This window comes from Mustela nigripes, chromosome 8 (genome assembly GCF_022355385.1).
Source record: "Mustela nigripes isolate SB6536 chromosome 8, MUSNIG.SB6536, whole genome shotgun sequence".
In the NCBI taxonomy this organism is placed as follows: Eukaryota; Metazoa; Chordata; class Mammalia; order Carnivora; family Mustelidae; genus Mustela; species Mustela nigripes.
Window position 1 is genome coordinate 77,619,967 of NC_081564.1, and position 20,147 is coordinate 77,640,113.

The 20,147-nt window shown below is 36.1% G+C and overlaps 1 protein-coding gene across 5 annotated transcripts in view; it reads right to left on the reverse strand.

The window, feature by feature from the left end:
* Nucleotides 1-20,147, reverse strand: part of PIGN (phosphatidylinositol glycan anchor biosynthesis class N) — a 103,054-nt gene that overhangs the window by 56,483 nt on the left and 26,424 nt on the right. For all 5 annotated transcript variants that reach the window (XM_059409770.1, XM_059409771.1, XM_059409767.1 and 2 more), the window contains 9 exons: nt 18,772-18,896; nt 16,960-17,090; nt 15,947-16,063; nt 15,177-15,217; nt 12,356-12,415; nt 10,325-10,417; nt 9,548-9,603; nt 1,247-1,325; nt 123-305 (listed from right to left, as the gene is read on the reverse strand). In XM_059409770.1, the coding sequence (XP_059265753.1) occupies nt 123-305; nt 1,247-1,325; nt 9,548-9,603; nt 10,325-10,417; nt 12,356-12,415; nt 15,177-15,217; nt 15,947-16,063; nt 16,960-17,090; nt 18,772-18,896 (885 nt within the window). The remainder of the gene's footprint in view (nt 1-122; nt 306-1,246; nt 1,326-9,547; nt 9,604-10,324; nt 10,418-12,355; nt 12,416-15,176; nt 15,218-15,946; nt 16,064-16,959; nt 17,091-18,771; nt 18,897-20,147) is intronic.

Genomic DNA, 20,147 nt, shown 5'->3' on the forward strand with positions numbered 1-20,147 from the left:
GTCAGTTTAGTACGACTTGCACATAGTATGAACTCACAATAGCTGATTTGATTCAATTTCTTTCCCCGGTCCTAATGATTTTACACCATTATCTGAATCTTGATTATATTTTTGGAACATACCTTAACTTCTTTGCTGACACCTCTAGTAAGGTTGGAATGAGACTTGATGATCAACAAGGAAGCATAAGACGTCCATCCCACAAAACCAAGAACAACATTGACACCCAAGAAGAATCGGTCATAAGTGTGATAATAGGACAAGCCTTTCAGTGCAAGATGAATCAGCTCCTTGCATAGGGAGACCTATGGAGAAAGGAAAACATAACTTGCCACATGGGAAGAACCAGAAAACCCAAGTTTTAAAGGCAGGAGAATTGTTAAAATAGAGTGTATAACTGTAAATGATGGATCAAGAACAGATTTTAATTACTCAAGGATCTTCTTGCAAAGTACAAGAAAAATTTCTGAATAGAATGATTTTGAATCTTGGTAAGGAAGGGCATTTTCAGTGTAAACTATGATTTGTGTAGTGATTTAAAATGATACACTCTGTGGAAATATCTACAGGTGACATACATACAAAAGAAAGAAATGAAGTCTCTCTCATATTGATCCCAAATAGCAGAGATATCCACATTTGTATCATGTTTTATTTTCTCATACCAGATTACCCACGTCAGTTATAAAGCATCATTAAAACAGGAAAAACAATAGCTCGCTGTTTTAAAACCGTAACAAAAATGAGCATTAGAAATGCATGGTATTTTGCTTAGGCAATCTGAGAAACTGAAAAAAGAACTCTCTCCTTCTTTAAAATTATGACCATGTAATAGAAAGAAAATTAATGGAAAACATAGTGGGGTAGTTGTTGAGATCAGAAGCTGCAGTATGAATCGTTAGACTTCTGATAGTGGATAGATAATGTCAAATGTAATAAACATATGCCATGTTCTGAAATGTTATGCACTTAAGTAGGGTTACAGAAAATTGGGAATACACTTTCTCATTAAAGAAAATGGCAATTGTTCATTTTTAATGCTAACCTAAAAAAGTTTACCCCTGATAATATTTGAAATAACAGAAGCATTCCATGGCTAAAGCAGCTACTTAGAAAATTCGGTCCTTCCTTAATGGTTTGGGAAAGCTCCCTGGCCAGCCCACTCTGCTCTCCATCATGCACCTTGCCCCTCCCCACACCCAAAACGACCACTAGCTGTTTATATAGACACGGCCTGCATACTTACGGCTTCGTCATACTTTCTCTGCTTTATATATGATCTTGCTTTTCTTAAAATGTTTAGCTGTTTAGATTCGGAAAGCAACCTGCAAAAGAAAAGGTTAGGTTTAAAATGTTTCCTCATTTCCGTGATATATTTTTTCCTAACTAAAAGATAAACGGACGGTGATGGTTGAGAAAATAAAGAAATGAAACAAAACAAAACAAGAAAAGAAAGAAACCAAAAGTTAATTGTATTACAGCTCATTCTCTGAACTTTCCCCAAAAATAGCTTTGGTTAAACATCGTTTTCTCCACTCCAAGTTCCGGTTCCACACCACATTTACGAGAGTCATATGATCCATCGTTTTGGAGAACTGGAATACTCTAGATAACAAAGAAATTCTGACTAAATCAATGTAATTAATGGAACAGCAAATTAGTGGCGTGGTTTCACCGCTCAGCAGTCCTATGCTCATCTGCACACAACAGACAAGGCAAATCCATTATGGCTCTCTCTTCCCTGGAGCTACACAGGGCCTGAGAATTGTCAGAAACTCCAGGCAGTCCAAACCAACAATGAAAGTTAGAAAATAATTTGAATCTCCTTGCCACTCTTCCACTACACCATACACGTTTTCTGTTCCCTTACCCTTCGTTTCTCTTTATGTCATTTCCTTGTCCTTATTTTTACCACGTAACATTTCTTAATCCTGCTTGTGTGTGAAAGATTTTTGTTATATTCTTTATTCTTTTCAGCACGTTTGAAGAGGGATATGTATGAAAGATGTATGAGAAACTACAACTTTGACTCCAGGAAAAAAGACGAAGACTAGAACTCGGGAGCAGTAACATTTTATTATTGCTTATATAATTTCCATTGTGTGTATACATTACTTTTTCGTTCATATTTTACTAATAAGCTTTTATTTTTTAAGAAAATAATTAAAACATTAAAGTTTAAGCACAGTTTCTAGCTATGATGGAAAAGCTTGCATATATCAATGCTCCCACCAGGAACAACTAGAAAGCCTGATAAAATAAAAATAAAATTAAAAATCACTTTGAAGGTGCTGGAGAGCTGCTGAGACCATCAAGAATTGAAGAGTTAAGATCCTAGAGAGAAGCAAACCAGAGAAGTAGACCAGCATTCTACGAAGTATAACCTTTAGAGCATCTGCCATACTTATTTTGGGCAAAAGGCTGAGAACTTGGTCATACAGCTGATACCAGGAGGTAGAGAATCCAATAGAGCCTTTGCTAATCCTATTAAGGCTACAGAGATAAAACGTAAAATCTGTGGCTGCTAATGCAGCCAGGACTCGAGGAAACAAATAAGAGAGTAAAATACAATTTTCATTTGGATTAAAAAAAAATAACAACACACAAATAAAAAGCTATCTGCAATTTACTTAAACTAATTTAACACAGATTCTGAGGTGAAGTCTTAAGGAACTTTCATAAGCGACGACTTCTTTTCTCTATGTGGAGAATTCAGGTAAAGCAACAAAGGCCATGTCCTGGTGAGAAGGGGAATGAGCTGGGCATCCAGCAAATTCTTCAGCTGTGCAGGACAACAGAACAAGAAGCTTTGAAGAAAGTCCCTGAAAGGACGGACAGAGGTTTCGGCAGTGTCAGGATATAGAAGAGACAAAACTGGTGTTCAGGAGCCACTAAGGACGGGCTCTGGATAACAAACGCCTTCCACTGAGATCCCTGGGAGGCTACACTCGAAGAGCAGACACAGACCAGGGGTGAGGGAAGACAACAGACGCAACACAGCCTTGAGGCAGCTGCCACTCTAGGCCTGTCAGGATAAGGTGAAATCTCTCTGGAGAATGAGATAATCCAGACCCCCCAAAACTTTTACTATACAATGATAAGCATTCATCTAAAAATCACCAGACTCAACAACAGGACAGAATGAAAAAAGACAGCGGAAGCGGACTCACAAATCACTAGCTTATTGGTAGTGTTATCAGGTCCACCTGAAAATAACTGGTTAATACATTCAATAATAAAAAGCAAGATAGAAAACTGCACCGAAGAACTGTAATCTATTTTTTAAATTAATTGAAATGGAAGGGCGCCTGGGTGGCTCAGTGGGTTAAGCCTCTGCTTTCGCTTCAAGTCATGAACTCAGGGTCCTGGGATGGAGCCCGATGGAGCGGGAGGCCCGCATCGGGCTCTGCTCAGCAGGGAGCCTGCTTCCCCTCCTCTCTCTACCTGTCTCTCCGCCTACTTGTGATCTGTCAAATAAATAAATAAAATATTTTTAAAAAATTAAAAAAATGAAATAGAAATTCTACAACTGAAAAAAATGTACTGAGACTCAGAACTCAGTAGCAGCAAACTGGACAAAGTAGAAAAGAGAGTTGGTGTATCAGAAGACAGGTCACCAGAAAATGTCCTGCCTGAACTTTGAAGAGCAGAAAGACTGAAAAGCACAGAAAAGACTATTTAAAAAACCCCCAAACAACATACAAGTCATTGTGAATAGCCCTAATATTTATACATGTAAATAGAATAGAATAGAATCCTGTAGAGGGAGGGAGAGAGAATTTGGCAGAAGTAATATTTGATGTCACCATTAGGTGACAGCGAGTGTCTACATAGTAACGTGTATGAAAATTTTTTCTTTATTGACTAAATTTTTTACACTGAAAACATCAAGTTTTAAAATAATCTATTACCAGCACGTCGGCAGTGTCAGGATATAGAAAAAAAGAATGAGTACTAATTGTGCACGTTTCCCTGCTGTGATTGCTACTACTCCAACTTTTTTCAGTTATTTGAACACTGCAGAAGGATTATTAAGAATTTTATCATCAATTATTAAGGGTGACTAGTGTTTGGAGGAAAAAGATTTCCTTAAAATGCTGCCCTCTGAAGTATTTATCTTCCACATCTCCTCAGATTTTTATTACAAAATATTTTGCTTGCATTTATTCATGATATTTTAGAGATAGCTAGTGATATCTAGCCAATTGCTTTTTAGAACATCTATTTAGATTAAAGGAAAAATATTTGAAGAAGATAAAGACAGAGAAGGGTTAAGTTATTTCTAGAATAATTTGTGTTCCTTTACACTGACCATTGATATAGAATCTTATTTTCATCTTTTAAGTCATAACTGAGTAAATAAACATTTTCTATGTATGTATGTGATATATAATAGTTACTTTTTTTAAAGAAGAATTTCAATTTTGAAAGAGAAAATTGCATTTCTAACAAATAATTAGTAAGTCAGATGGGTGAAGTGGTAGAAAGAGTCCCCTTAAAATCAGTATTTAAATTTGGTATAAGGGAGGAATTTTAATCCACGTCAGCCAAAAGAAACAAACATATTAAAAAGAACCAAAACAGCTTTTGCCATTTTGATAGAAAACATATTACAATATTTCGTTAAAGTTTAACTATCCCGAGTTCATATAGGGACTTTTAAGTAAAAGAGAACAGCTATTTTTGCTTCGGTTGGCAAGGTATAATATTTCTTTCCCATTTCATTTTCTTCTGAAATACCTTAAGAGACCTTTCTTGTCCTTTTCTCATTTCATGTAATTGTTTTCCTTTAAAGTTATTCTGACCTTACTTTGTCCTCTATAGTCTACAGTTTTCAAAAAAAAAAAAGTGTATTTCCTCCTTTTTGAGGTACTAAGATGTAGGCAAAATTTTCATGCCTCGCCTAGTCATGTAGCGCCACCTGCTGGTTATCCCTTGGCATAGCACAAGGCTTGAGTTTGTTGAGGGGAACTTGTCAGAATAGGTTATTTCATAACTTGACTTTTCCTCTAGAGGTCTTTAAGATATAAAAGATAATATCTAGTTAATTTTTAAAGAATAGGATAACATAGGATATCCAATTACCAAATGGATCCATTGGACTCTTTTACAAGTGTAAGATATGTTAAAGGATCTTAGCAATCAATATTTCTCACATCTTAAAATTAACGTTTGCTATTTCATCACCCCAGGAATTATTACATTATCCATAAATTATTCATGCTAGACAAGACTAAGTAAGACAATGGAAGAATGGTGGAGAGATATCATTAAACTAAAATCTAGGGATGCTGGTGAAATTGATCATGTTAAGTAAAATCTCAAAACTATGACTTCGCATGTCAATATCCTAGATAAATTTTCTCAAACTTAAGAATTGATGAGTGAATTATATATTTCTAAGAAGAAAAAGGAAGTATGTTACTTATTCAAGAGGGAAGGGCTTCACTGAACACCTGTTTGCAACAAAAACTTGAACTGTTTTGCAAAAAGGATCTGTGACAACTGTATATGCCAACATTTACTTGATACAGTTTCTAAGTGGATAATGCTAATATTAAGTGTATACATAAAGGTGACTGGAAGAAAACGGATGGTGTAAACATGAGTAAATTCACTGGATTAGAGAAAAATAGAGAGTCCCCTGTACTCAGACAGTAAATGGCGATAACTGTTTTTCCTGGGATACTGAACATATGTATTAAAAAAAAAGATACTACTCATAACAAATAAATTACACAGGAATAAAACAATGAAAAATGTATATTATGGGGAAAGTATAAAATTTTACTTAAGGACATAACGGAGGATATGAATAAGTAAATGTTGGGTAGTAATACTTTATATTGTAGAAGTGTCAATCCTCACCAAATTACTCCCTAAATATAGTATAATAACCAAAGAATTTTTCTAATAACTCAAGATACTGATTCTAATATTTATATGGAAGAATACATTACTTTACTGATGCCTATTATTTTTATGATCTCACTTGATCATTTGTGCTGGTGATTAAAATACTTATTCATTTTGTTCTTTTTAAAAATATATGCTTTATCAAAGTACTATAGGCACATAATTTAAAAAAAGCAAACAAACAGTACAGAGGACATAAGACACCCAACAAACCCCTGCCCCACCCTTCTCATCTCTCAGTTCCCCAATCCAGAGACAAAACCTTTTACACCTATTTTTGTTATTCTGGTAGTCACCTCCATGTTTCTTAACAATATGCTTTTATTACTATTTCTTGACTAGATGACCTGAGGCATTTCCTGTGGACCCCGCACTGACTCTGCCTGTTCCCCCTGCCTCCTCCGCACCCATACGCTTACATTACTATCTTTACGTCTTCTGTTTGCTACATTGGTCACTTTATTTGTCAAAAGATTTTATTTATTTATTTGAGAGAGAGAGCACAAGCAGGGGGAGCGAGAGGGAGAGGGAGAAGCAGGCTCCCACCGAGCAGGGAGCCCATTGTAGGGCTCAGTCTCAGGACCCTGAGACCGTGACCTGAGCCAAAGGAAGACACTTAACCAACTGAGCCACCCAGGTGCCCCTGTTCACTTCATTTTTAAGCAAGTTGTACCCCCAACGTGGGGCTTGAATTCACAATCCCTGGATCAAGAGTCACACACTCGGGGCTCCTGGGTGGCTCAGTGGGTTAAAGCCTCTGCCTTCGGCTCAGGTCATGATCCCAGGGTCCTGGGATCGAGCCCCACATCGGGCTCTCTGCTCAGCGGGAAGCCTGCTTCCTCCTCTCTCTCTGCCTACTTGTGATCTCTGCCTGTCAAATAAATAAATAAAATCTTTAAAAAAAAAAAAAAGAGTCACACGCTCTATCAACTAAGCAAGCCAGGCGCCCTACATTGGTCACTTTAATAATGTAATACCTACTTCTCTGTCTTACTTTCTCAACTATATCCAGAATTTCCATGTTCTATTTTATGAGAACAATAGCATCACTACTATTTCACTTACATTTCGTTCCTTCTCTGCCTTCCAACTTGTAACCCTTACATGGACACTGTCGAGACGGGGGACATTTACATTCTGTTCTGTAATCTCAATTAAGTCTTCCTTGCTTTGTCTAAGGTTTGACTCTAGAAACTGAAAACCAGTATTTGCTCTATTATGGGTATTTAAATACTGTTCACTGAGTAGCTAAGTTTTATGCTATGATTAGATTGTCTTGCCTATTTCATTGAAGCTTTAATCTATGTGCCACGGTTCAAATGAATTCTCTCTCTCATCATCCCAGCAGCTGTTCGAAATCACCTGACATATTAGGTTGCTTCATGTTTGAAGCAGGCTTTCTTGTACCATAGGAAATATTTTCTTTTCCCTGAAGTTTCCACTTGTCCTTGTTTCAGGGGATGAAGAAATGTACACCATCCATGTGTGCCATAGTGTTTCCTCCAGCTTCTTATCCAATCCATATATTAAAATTCATTTCATTTGGCTATTCTCATTTGGAGGGTTCCTCTCCCAGTTGGTCTATTCTTGTACAATGTATTATTCTGTACATTTTTAGTTGCATTTCTCTTTTTAAAATTTGCATTTTGAACTCTTTCTCTTTTGTGAAGTGTGGGCTTTTTTTGTTTTACAGATACAATAGCTTCTCGGATATTTCTGAGAACTTTAACATTTTTAGGTTCTTTTCTATGCCTTAAATTATTTTCTCAGGAGTCAGTTCTTCATGTGCTCTTAGGTACTTCTTGGTTATATTGCAGGCTTTTGATAAATGGTGATTTTCAGCCAGACAGGTGCACAGGCAGGCCTGGGAGCTTTGCTCAGAGTGGGTGACCACTGGGGAGGAATCAAGCATGCTGCAGGGCCCCCGAGGACACGAGGCCAGCAGTGGCCCTACAGGCAGAAGTTGACCATCAGAGCACAGTAAGTTCATGGTCAGCCAGCAGGCCTAAGTGGAAGAAGGTAGACAGTGTGCACCTGAGCCCTGTACTGAAGAGTACATCTTCCCTGACCAGTCCTTTTAGAATGGCTGGTCTAAACTAAGTCTTGCTTCCAATGTCCTATGTATTTTCTTCATACCAGGAATTGATAATATATTTCTTGTTCATTTATTTTATTATGCTCTGACTGTACCACTACACTACAGATAAACAGATGCATAAGACATGTATATGAGATAAGATGGGGCAAGTTCCAATCAGTAAAGACTTGATTTATAGTCTTTATAAGTACATGTGATAATCTTACAATTAGGGACACTCTCCAAAGGTAATTCTACCTTTAATACATATTATATAATATTTAGGGTAATTAATATCCTATGATAATAAGTTGCAAAGCCCTAATTTTGCTTGTTTTTTTTTTTTTAAAGATTTTATTTATTTATTTGACAGACAGAGATAACAAGCAGGCAGAGGCAGGCAGAGAGAGAGAGGGGGAAGCAGACTCGCCTGCTGAGCAGAGAGCCTGATGTGGGGCTTTATCCCTGGACCCTGAGATCATGACCTGAGCTGCAGGCAGAGGCTTAACCCACTGAGCCACCCATATGGCCCTTGTTTGTTTGTTTTTTTATCTTCTATTCACACAAATACACACACACAAAGTCAAGGAGGTAATCATATTATTCAGAGAGTAAGACAATACTTAAGCCTTTCTAGTTTATGAATGCCACACCAGCACTACAGAAGTTGTCAAAAATAACCAATGAAGTTATTCAAATGCATTCCCACATTTCAAGGAGTTTCTGTGTATTTTGGTCAAGGACCAAATCCTGCATAATTAAATGCAAATCCTTGCTAATTGAAAATGACCCTTGAGGAGGAGGAACAAAAAAGGCTGAATCAAGCACCCCACTTCACCTCAGAAGTGCGGAGCCAGGGTTGTGACTCATATCTCCCCTCTACTAATCCAAGGGAGACAGATGTAGGTCAGCAAAATCCTGCTGTCCACCAAAGGCTGCTCTCCTCCTTACCCATCCAATAGTTACCAAGGTCTCCCAGAATTGTATCATGGGCTTTTTCTTGTCATTTTCTAAGTTCTCCTAGGGCCTCCTACATGTGCAACAGTTAACACCACCATGCTGATATCTCCAAACTACGCAAACAACTTTCATCTCGATGTAGAGATTCAAGTCCCTAACTCATTACATAAATTTTATTTCTAACTAATTTCCAATTAGTTCTAACTAATTAACTGATATCTTCGATGTAGGCTAAACTCAGAAGCATTCATCCTTGCCCATAAAACCATCTCATCTTTCTTTCTACAAGCCATAATGGGAACACCACCTCCCAATCAACCAAACCAAGCCTCCCCACACCTTCCCAGGCAGGCCCTGTTAAATGATTTTAATGTCTCCCACATCTTTCCAGGCTCCTTTATCTCCTTTAGTAGCCATTCAAAAGCATCTGGCAACTGGCCCACTATTTAGAAAAATAATAGAAGAGGCTTTTGCTTTGGGGTCTGCACTAATATAAACAAAAAAGACAAAGTTTCTAAGTATTCTATTCTGTCAGTAGAACTCAAACTCATTAAAAAATTCCTTCTACAAGTTAATTAAAAATATGAGACTTACTTAAATGGTATGAAAAAAAAAGGTAAAATAGCTTCTTTTTTCTGGGTCATTTTCACCTGGGAACCAGATAGAAAAATATTTTAATATATTATAAATGAGAAAAAAATTAGTTTCATTTTGAAATACAAACATCATTAAAATGTCTCATTGGGGATACTTATTACTTTGAAACTAAATGGAATTTTATGTTACTACATTATTCCATAAATATTTAAACAGAAATTTCAATTATCATATTATCACAATAACCTGAGAATTAATCATACCAAGCTTCTTGCAAAATAACATATTGTAATGTAATTAATACTTGCAAGCTTGCAAAATAACATACTGTAATTAATACTTCTTTTACTCTTAGAAAACAAAACAAGCTGCATTAACAGTATTAAGGATAACAAAGTTTCCTTTAAATTGTCACTTCTTTACTTAGCTTAATGTATATGGTAATGTACGTGAAATGAAGACAAATGTTGCAATCTCTACTACTACTTCTGTGGGGCAAATTCCAATCAACAGGGTTGGAGTGCAGTCTTTATAAGCATATGTGAGTGTCTTACAATTAGAGATATTTATCAAAGGAAATTTTACACCTCAAACTCATTCATGGGATGTGTACCTCACAAATGTTAAACTTAATGACACTAGTCAAATACACAAAATTTCAAGATAATAAACTATAGAAAATAATTTCTTAAAACACAGAATCAAATATTTTCACTTAATATATTTGGTTTTCAAGTTGTAGTAGTATCCGTCATTGTGTGTGTCTTATTTTACCTTGAATTGTTCAAGAATCTGCATTGCATTTGTAAACATGCTCTCTGCCCTGAAGAGATCAGTGTTGTTAAGATAATCTATAGGAAGGATACCCTGTAAAAATAACACTGGTTTAATATTAGCATTAATATTATTAGCATACTATTATTAGTATTAATAGCTTAGGCCATTCTTATAAAACAAAATAGACTTATAAAGGAAGCACTAAAGACAAGATAGATGAATAACTTACTGAAATAATTAAGCAGAATATCTTTTTAAAAATCGTAATTTAAAAATGTTCTATTAATTTTTCTACAAAGTAGATATAATAAGTTGTATAAAGCAAAGAGATGAAACAGGTTCAATAAAACCTGTTTTATTGAAAGACTACTATGTGCTAGGAAGTGAATGAAATGTTTTGCACACATGAAAAATCACTATGGTGGGCCACAACCAGTATACTTAAGGGGGAAAAAAAGGCCTAATAAGAAAATTGAGAGTATACCATGCACAGTAAGAGTAAAGACTGTTCTGTGAAACTTTTTTTTCAGTTATACACATACAATCATAAGTATGACTATAAGGATCATTTTCTCAGAGTGTGGAGTTAGATGACTTTTTTTTTTTTTTTTTTTTTTTTTAAGATTTTATGTATTCACTTGACAGAGATCAAAATAGGCATAGAGAAAGAAGCAGGCTCCCCACTGAGCAGAAAGCCCGACACAGGGCTCAATCCCAGGACCCCGGGACCACGACCTGAGCCGAAGGCAGAGGCCCCAGCCCACTGAGCCATCCAGGCACCCCAACATAATATTTTTTTAAAGTTTCATTTGAAGAGCTAATAAGAATGGCTGATTGGAATATATATTTTGGCTTTTCAGCATCCAGTTCCCATTCTTTACAGCATTACCATTCTATGTTTAGAAATCTTCCCCACTGTGGAATTTAAGAAACAAAACAGATGAAAACAGGGGAAGGGAAGGAAAACCAAAATAAGATTAAAAACAGAGAGAGAGACAAACCACAAGAGACTCAACTATAGAGGGTTCTGAAGGGGCACTGGAGGGGACGGTTTAAATGGGTGATGGGCATTAAGGAGGGCACTTGTGATGATCGCTGGGTGGTACAGGTAAGTGATGAATCACTACATTCTACTCCTGAATCTACTACTATACCATATGTTAACTAACTTGAATTTAAATAAAATTCTTGGAAGGAAAAAAAAATTCTCCCCCACTGGATATAATACAGTAGGTTTTTGATGGAGTCCCACCTTCGTTTACTGAAGGGTAGACAAATAAGGCCAGCCCACTCAAATGGTAAGCACTGGAATTTGACTCTTGGGAGTCAAGGAACAAAAGGTACAACAGGTGTAATATTCTTCTCCCCTAGTGATGGTGACCTGGCTGCAGCTGTTGGGTTCCTTCTTCCAAGTCTCTGGTGTTCTCTTAGTTCCTGTTCATTTCTAAGCCTGGTTTTTGAGCACCCCTTTGATTCAACAACCCAGCAATATCTTTTTAATAAATCCCTTTTAAATGGATTAAGTTTCTGCTGCTTGTAATAAAAATTATTTATATATTTTTATCAATTATAACTGAAATATAAAGATAAATCTGTACACATCTTAGAAAATAAAATTTTTTTTAAAGATCTTATTTATTTATTTGACAGACAGAGATCACAAGTAGGCAGAGAAGCAGGCAGAGAGAGAAGAGGAAGCAGGCTACCTACTGAGCAGAGATCCCAATGTGGGGCTCGATCCCAGGACCGTGGGATCATGACCTGAGCCGAAGGCAGAGGCTTTAACCCACTGAGCCACCCAAGTGCCCCAGAAAATAAAAAATTTTAAAGAAAAACTATTACACCAGTGCTCCATGTTATAGGTTATATAATACACACACTTATGAGGTATTATTATATACTTAGAAAGAGAGGGAAATACAGTTTTAAATGTAACCAAAGATTATTCAGAAAGACACAAAAAAGTTAAATTTTACTGTACACTAACTTTTTTTTTCTGAGAATTGATAAAAAAATTTTACTCCTTACCACTGAATTAAGGGGAAAGGGAACTCCAATAAGAGAAGCCATCAGTGGTGCAACATCAGCCTACAAACAGAAAAAGTTCAATTCTAAGTTTACAGACACTAATAAGAAAATTAAATAATTTAATGCAACTATATTTTGGACTATAATCATGATGTTCGTTATAATCTATTACCTTCAAACATTTAACATACAATAGATATCAACTCTAAAAATATTTGTTACAGCTGTATCAATGTATAAAAAAATAAATTTGAAAGAGCCCCAAATGTAAAACATGCTAAAACAAAAGGTTACCTACCCTGAGAGCTAAGAACTTGACTACTTTATATAGTAGTTGTTCCGTATTATGAAAAGGATGCCTTAACTAGATAGAAAGTAAACAGCAATAGTGGGCGCCAACTCCAGAAAAGTATATATCAACTAAAGAAAAGTATACACCAGAAGGTTTGGCCAGCCACTGAAGTCCAGAAACGATAGAACCCCCAGCTTCCTGGAGAATTGTTTGTGCCCTTACCTCCACTTCGCCAACTCCCCAGCTCTGCTCAGCCCACTCCCAACTTCCTTTATGACCCTTCACCCCTCCCAAAGACCACTCCTTAGAGAACTAACATCCTCTGTTTTTCTAAATCTGATTAACTGTTTTTATATTAGTCCTTACAATTTTTCAGGTGGTAAAGTGCTTAGATGTCAGAATACCCAGTTCCAAATCCTTGCCTGAAATCTCTGAGACCTTGGGCAGGTTAACTTATCATTTATTTACTTATTTCCTTATCGTTTATTTATTTTAAAAAAACTGTCCCTTACAGAGTTATGGCATAATTAAATGAGATTAAATTTATAAAGTACCGGGCACATAATAATCATGCAATAAATGGTAACTACAAATGCTATTTGGTTATTTTAATTATTTGGCCTCTCAGCAGCCTTGGGTAGACCATTCCCTTCTCAGCTTCTGTAACACCACACTCCACTGAGTGTCTTCAATTTCACTGTGGCTCTTTTCCAGATACCATCTCTAGTTCTCCATTTAAAGTTGGAGTTTGGTCCCAGGTTCTCAACGCTTCTCACTCTTTACCATCTGGACTCTCTTTATGAAGTACCAACCCATAGAAAATTGGAAAACTCCAATGGCCTCTAATCACCTTCTCCCTTCCCCCCAGAGTCCACTATTGGCCTCTTCTAATCTCTTCTCCATGCTGCAGCCTGAGAAAACCTTTCCCAGAAAGATAGATTATATCACTCTCTAAGCTTCAAATACTTCAAGGTCTTCTCCAAGCTTCAGGATTAAGTCCATAGGCCCATAAGACCCTGCGGGGTCTAAGGCCTACCCAGACATCATACCACAGTCCCGGTTGTTCTATGCTGTGATCCTTTAATGTGCCATGTATCCTCTTACCAGAGCACTGTGTACATGATGCTGCCCCTGCCTGGAAAGGGAGAGGGAGTATCACATGGCTGATAACTCCTTCTTATTCTTCGGTTTCAGCTCAATCCTCAATGTCTCAAGAAGGCTTTGTTGACCATACAGTCTACCAGATACATCCACTCTACACTCTCCTGGCTTCACAGTCCTCTTTTGTAGTACTTAGCATAGCTGTAATTTTACATTTATTTGTATAATAATTTGGTTACTCTCTGTTCTCACCCCAAACTGTAAGCTTCCCAGGGCAGGCATTTTTGTCTGCTTTTACTCATCATTATATCCCTTATACATGTTTAAAGCTAATGTCTACACAATGTTTAAACACACTATAGACACATATCAATGTTGGTGGAAGGAATGAATAAAGAAATTCTCACCTAATGTAGATTTGAAGTAGGAGCATTCAGAGAGCAATAGCTGAATCTATATTTAGTTTTAAATTATAATCCAGTCTGGCTATAAGTAAAACATGTTTTACGATCTTCAAGATATTCCCTATTCCTCTGATGGTGATTTTTATTGCAAAATTAATTAAGTTGCCATTCTAATTTTATATATTTCCATTTATTTGGGTGATATGCAGCCATCCTGACAGAAAAGACCATTCTTAATATGCTGATAGAGAACAGGCTTTTGCAATCATAGGCCTGAAAATGAGATGCTGAACTTTGGTTTATCCACTATAATAAGAAATGCTGGCTTCTGAGGTGACCTGGAGAAGGTAAAATATTCCTACCACCTTGGAGGCCATATACCAATAATGCCATGTCTTCTACAAATAGTGAAAATGGTTGTTTACAGAGCATATCTTCCAACAATGAAAATTCCATGCTTCATATTTATACACAATGTTACCGGTCTAACTTGATTAGGTTGGCCATGTATTTTCCTGTAATCTAAGGTTTCTAGCTAAGTTATCTATATTTTGTCATCTTTTTTCCATTGCATTTGTAAGCATCCTAGGTAGAATTAAAATATGTGTTAATAAAAAAAGAAATGGCAACCCTATACATACTAGAAGGAAAAAACCCATAACAGCGTTTTATTATTTATTAGGTCTAGGCTTAAAGCAACTAAGCAAGGCAACCATGACAAGAAATCATAGAAATTGAACAGGCATGCAGATTTCAATTTACATAATAATTCTTTAATTAGCCAATGTTATTTGGAGGGAGCCTTCTTTCAGTTTTACTTGAAGATTTTTTATTTTGCCAGAAGAAAGATTAGTTGAGTTAAAATATTTGCACTAGAAGGATTTCCCTTGGTAATTGAAATGTTTGGAAAATTCCTTTATCATCATCATTATTAATACTGTTTTTCAGATTTTTTGGGGGGGGTGTCTAAATTTTCTATAGGAGATAAAATTAAACTTGAAAGTGATTAAATTGAACTGAATACCTGATGGATATCTTGCCTTTTCCAGTTCTCTAATTTCCATTCTGAAACACAATTAGACACAAGAGCTGGTGTTAAGACTTAAAAAAAAAAATAATAGTTTCATTATTAAGAGAGATCAAGGCATAATGTCAAACTGAAGTACTGGGAAAATCTATTTTAAGCCAACTATGAATAAAAAGGGCACTTAAACAGGCAGAGCTGTATATTTTTAAAACTAGAATTTTAAAAGAATAGCTTTAAAATAAATATTTGGACGCGTTCTGTGATGATTTATTAAACTTTCAAAATGCTCATTTGCAGACAATTGTTTCAAAACATCAAAAGGAAGGGAAGATGGAAGTAAACCGCACAATGATAACAGCTGCCAGCGTGACTACAACTAATGATAGTCCTGCTCCAGGGAGTAATTAACATGATCGATAGTCTGTTAGTCAACCCAAGCCTTTCTTTGTTCTCAAATGGCAGTTGCTTGCAAAATACTTAAAACTTGTCACTAATCCAAATGTTAAAATACTATAGTGAGTTATTATTAAAATCACCTTCAGAGATATCTCATTTCCCTATTTTCCTACGTATAAATTCAGAAATTTCATTAGTCATCAAAACAAATGATGAGAGACCATGTCTTGATTTAATGATTTTAAGATATATTACCAAAAAGTGTTCAAAAACATTTTTTATATAACTTGAAAAGTAATCTTTTAAAGTTAAACTTTGGTTTTATTTTAAATTGTTATATTTATAAAAACAATAAAGATAAATGTCTATACCTTTCAAAAATGCATCATCAAATTTCTGCACTGATACTTTTTGGGGATACTTGATTCCAGCTCCCCAAGTGACAAATGGAGTTAAAGTCTCTGAAGGATGACCAGCGCCATGGAAACCTACAAATAACACTCCAAGAGTAAGAAGACAAGCAAGAACTAACTTACAACTAAATATTTTTTTAAATACTTAATTTTAAAGAGTTGATCCATATGTGATTCTACTTCTAGCCGCTACACTCCCAAATGCTTACAACTCTTCATTAGTTAGTTTTAAACTATTCCCAAAGCAAGTCAGAGCATCCACAACGAACAGGCAAAAAAAAAAAAAAACCCAACAAAAAGAGTATCTGTTGGTTGGTTGATAGCAGAAGAAGAATATTCATGATAAGACTTGGAGGAGATGCCACTAGAGCAGCTCTGTGTAGGGCGAGCAGTCAGTCAAGGCCAGATCTGTTCTGGAGAGGATGGCAAAACCTCTTTGATGAGATTATTCCAGGCCATTCTGGTTGGTGTAAGCCAAACGGCCATTATAGAGTGGTACCAGCTTGCTAGAATCCTGTACTGTGATTTGGGGACCCATACCTCTTCTTGCCTTATTGTGTTCTCTGTGCATACACTGTGTTTGCCTTGGGAATCTCACAGGGACAAGCTCATCTAGGGGAGACTTTCAGTAGCCCTAGAGTCCCTGGTGATACTACTTTAACCTCACCCTGTTTGCCGTCACTTATAGTTAACTCTAGTAAGGTAAATGATAGGATAGATACTTTTTGTTTTCTTCTCCACACTGTCCTCTAATTTCTCATTTAAATGAGAATATATTCCTTTTGTAGCTAAAAGAAAGATTCCTTACATAAGACCAGTTTTTTTACATTAATATATTAAGCAGACAACTGTGTGCTAGACACTTTGCATACACTAAGACATCTAATCTTTTTCAACATTACAAGATACCTGCAAGCTATATTTACCACTACTTTAATCATAAAGTACATGTTGTTTAAAGACAGACTAACCCCAGTCTGTCATCCCATGGTCAGAGGTAAAGATAAATGCAGTTTTCCCATCATTTCCATAAAAATGTTCGAGCATGGACACAATTTCTTTTATTCCATCATCAACTACTTTAATGTTGTCCTTATACTCCCTGTTTAAAAAGAAAAAGAAGAACAAATTAAATTACAATAATTTGGAAAACTCAAATTTCATCAACATCAACTAATTACACCTAAAGTTGGTAACTCCTAAGATATTTAATTTTTTAAAAATTTTTTATTTAAATTCATCAATTAGTCAACATAGAGTACATCACTCCCAAAACACTTTTTTTAAAAACTTTATTCATTTATTTGTAAGAGAATGAGAGGGAGAGAGCGAGCACGCACACAAGCAGGAGGAGCAGCAGACAGAGGGAGAAGTAGACTCCTGCCTGAGCAGGGAGCCCAATGTGGGACTCGATCCCAGGATCCCGGGATCATGACCTGAGCTGAAGGCAGACATTTAACTGACTGAGCCACTGGGAGTCCCTCCTAAAATACTCTTAGACTTCATCATTAGTAGTTTAAAATCAGAGCTCTTAAGATTGTTAAAAATACTATTCTCTTTTTTTTTTTTTTTTTGAAGATTTTATTTATTTGACAGAGATCACAAGTTAGCAGAGAGGCAGGCAGAGAGAGAGGAGGAAGCAGGCTCTCTGCCAAACAGAGCCCGATGCAGGACTCAATCCCAGGACCCTGAGATCATGACCTGAGCTGAAGGCAGAGGCTTAATCCACTGAGCCACCCAGGCACCCCTATTCTCTCCTTTTAAAGAAGCAAAAGAATATGAAATAGACTTCAGAAATACTTTAAAAGAATACCCCCCTATACTAGCAAATATATTTTAATGAATACTTCTTACATCTCAAATGTATCATGACTTACAAGTTCATGTCTCTTATAATGCAATCTATATTGTTCTTGTTGTATTAATAGGTAAGTATCACTGTTTCAAGTATAAAATGTTTCCGTCCCTTAGAGTGTTTGTGACATAGACGTTAACATAACATGGTAAATAAACTATATTTAAGCACTCCATTCAGTTGAACAGGCTGCTTTGGTATGAACTCTATCACTTACGACAGTCCATCATGTTGAAGAAGGGGAGCATGAGGTATTCATTCCTGGCAGCTAGTCAATAGGCTTTAGAGTTACAGTTAGATTTAGCTAAACCAAATTCTAAGTAGAGAATAGAAGTATAACATGGATTCTTCCTCTTATGGTCTGCAAAACTGAGAAAAATATTTGTTGTTCTATACCGGAGTGCTACTGAAATATAGTACACAAAACTTTATACATTTGCTAGATACAATACTGATTAAATGGAACACACAAAGAATAGCTAATTACATCTTTTCAGGATATAAATATTAACACCATATAAATGCTTTCTCCCCCTCAGGTTTTCCTTAAATATTTCTAAAACATATAGCTTTTCTCCTGTCTTGATAAATCAAGAATATGGAATATAAGTAACGTGATAACTACAAAATATTGTAATACTTTTTTAAAAATTTATTTATTTATTTATTTGACCCAGAGAGAGAGAGAGAGCATATGCAGGGGAGCAGCAGGCAGAGGAAGAGGGAGAGGAAGTAGGCTCCCCACTGAGCAGGAACCCCGATGTGGGGCTGATCCCAGAACCCCAGGATCATGACCTGAGCCAAAGGCAGATAGATGCCTAACCAACTGAGCCACCTAGGTGCACCCCCAAATTATAGTACTTTAAAAGTTTAAACAGAATAACTAAGTCCCTCAAAAACACAAAATTAAACACAGCATTAAAATTACCTTGATGTTGGCCGATGAGCATGTCCATTTGTATCTATTCCTAACAAATGTAAGAAAAAGACTATTTTTTCTTCATTTACTTTAGAAAACAAAGATTGGTTGTTTCTGGCAGCATGAAAGAATTCCTATATGTAACAAATGAGTTAAAGAAATTTAGTTCATTTGTTTTATTTAAAAAATAATTCTGATAAAAACATTTAATTACATTTATATATAACAATAAAATTAAACTATCTTATTTTGTGTAAATTTGTCCTCAGGACCTACCAATACAAAGTTCTTATTGTCGGTTCAGACAGCAACATCTGAATAAGGAGTGAGCTATTTTCTGGGCTAGAAGCGGGCCAAGGAAAGGTTATAGAAGGGGGATCTTGATTTCATGAAGATTTCATAAGCACCAAATAAAATACAGCAGGTTGAAGAAATATTTTGACAAGAGCCAAGCAAAACAGTACTAGAGACAACATTTTAGGAACATTTTATCATTTTTAAATGTTTTCAGAGCTGGACTACTTCTTGCTATCCTGTCTAGACTACCACCATAGTCCAACGAGTCCAACCATAACTGCTCACTCGGGACACTGTGATTAGCTTCCGAACACTCTCCGCCTCCCAAGACTAGAATTTGTTCTTCACACTGTATGACAGAAAAATGCCCTAACTTAATAAAATATGGGTCAAAAATTACTATATTAATTTCATAATGACAAGCTGGAATCAAAACATCCTAAGACAGAGGATTAAATTGCTACTTACATACACATGAACATGTAAACAAGTACCTGGGGGAATACTTTCAAATTATTTTAGATAAGTCAACAGGCTAGGCCAAGATACATAATTATTGTTCATATAAATGTCTCTAACCATATATTAGATAGTAACTTTAACAAGAGCTATTTAATTGTCCAATACAAGTCTGAAGTACTTCTTGAAATAACTTCATTATTACAAATATTAAAAAATACAAATGGTGCCATTAGAGAAGCCTGCTATTCAAAAATAGAAGTAAATTAAAAAACACAATATGTAACCTGCTACCACCCTCCTTAAATGCATAAAACCAAGCCCTAGTTTTCATATACATTCTACTTAGCCCCTAAGTTTTTTGTTTTGTTTTGTTTTAAAGATTTTATTTATTTATTTTCAGAGAGAGAGAGAGCGAGAGAGAGAGAGCACAGGTAGACAGAATGGCAGGCAGGGGCAGAGGGAGAAGCAGGCTCCCTGCCAAGCAAGGAGCCCCGATGTGGGACTTGATCCCAAGACGCTGGGATCATGACCTGAGCCAAAGGCAGTCGCTTAACTGACTGAGGCACCCAGGTGTCCCCCCTAAGAAGTCTTCAATCAAGATAGAAGTGGCAAGTTCTTCAAAAGAA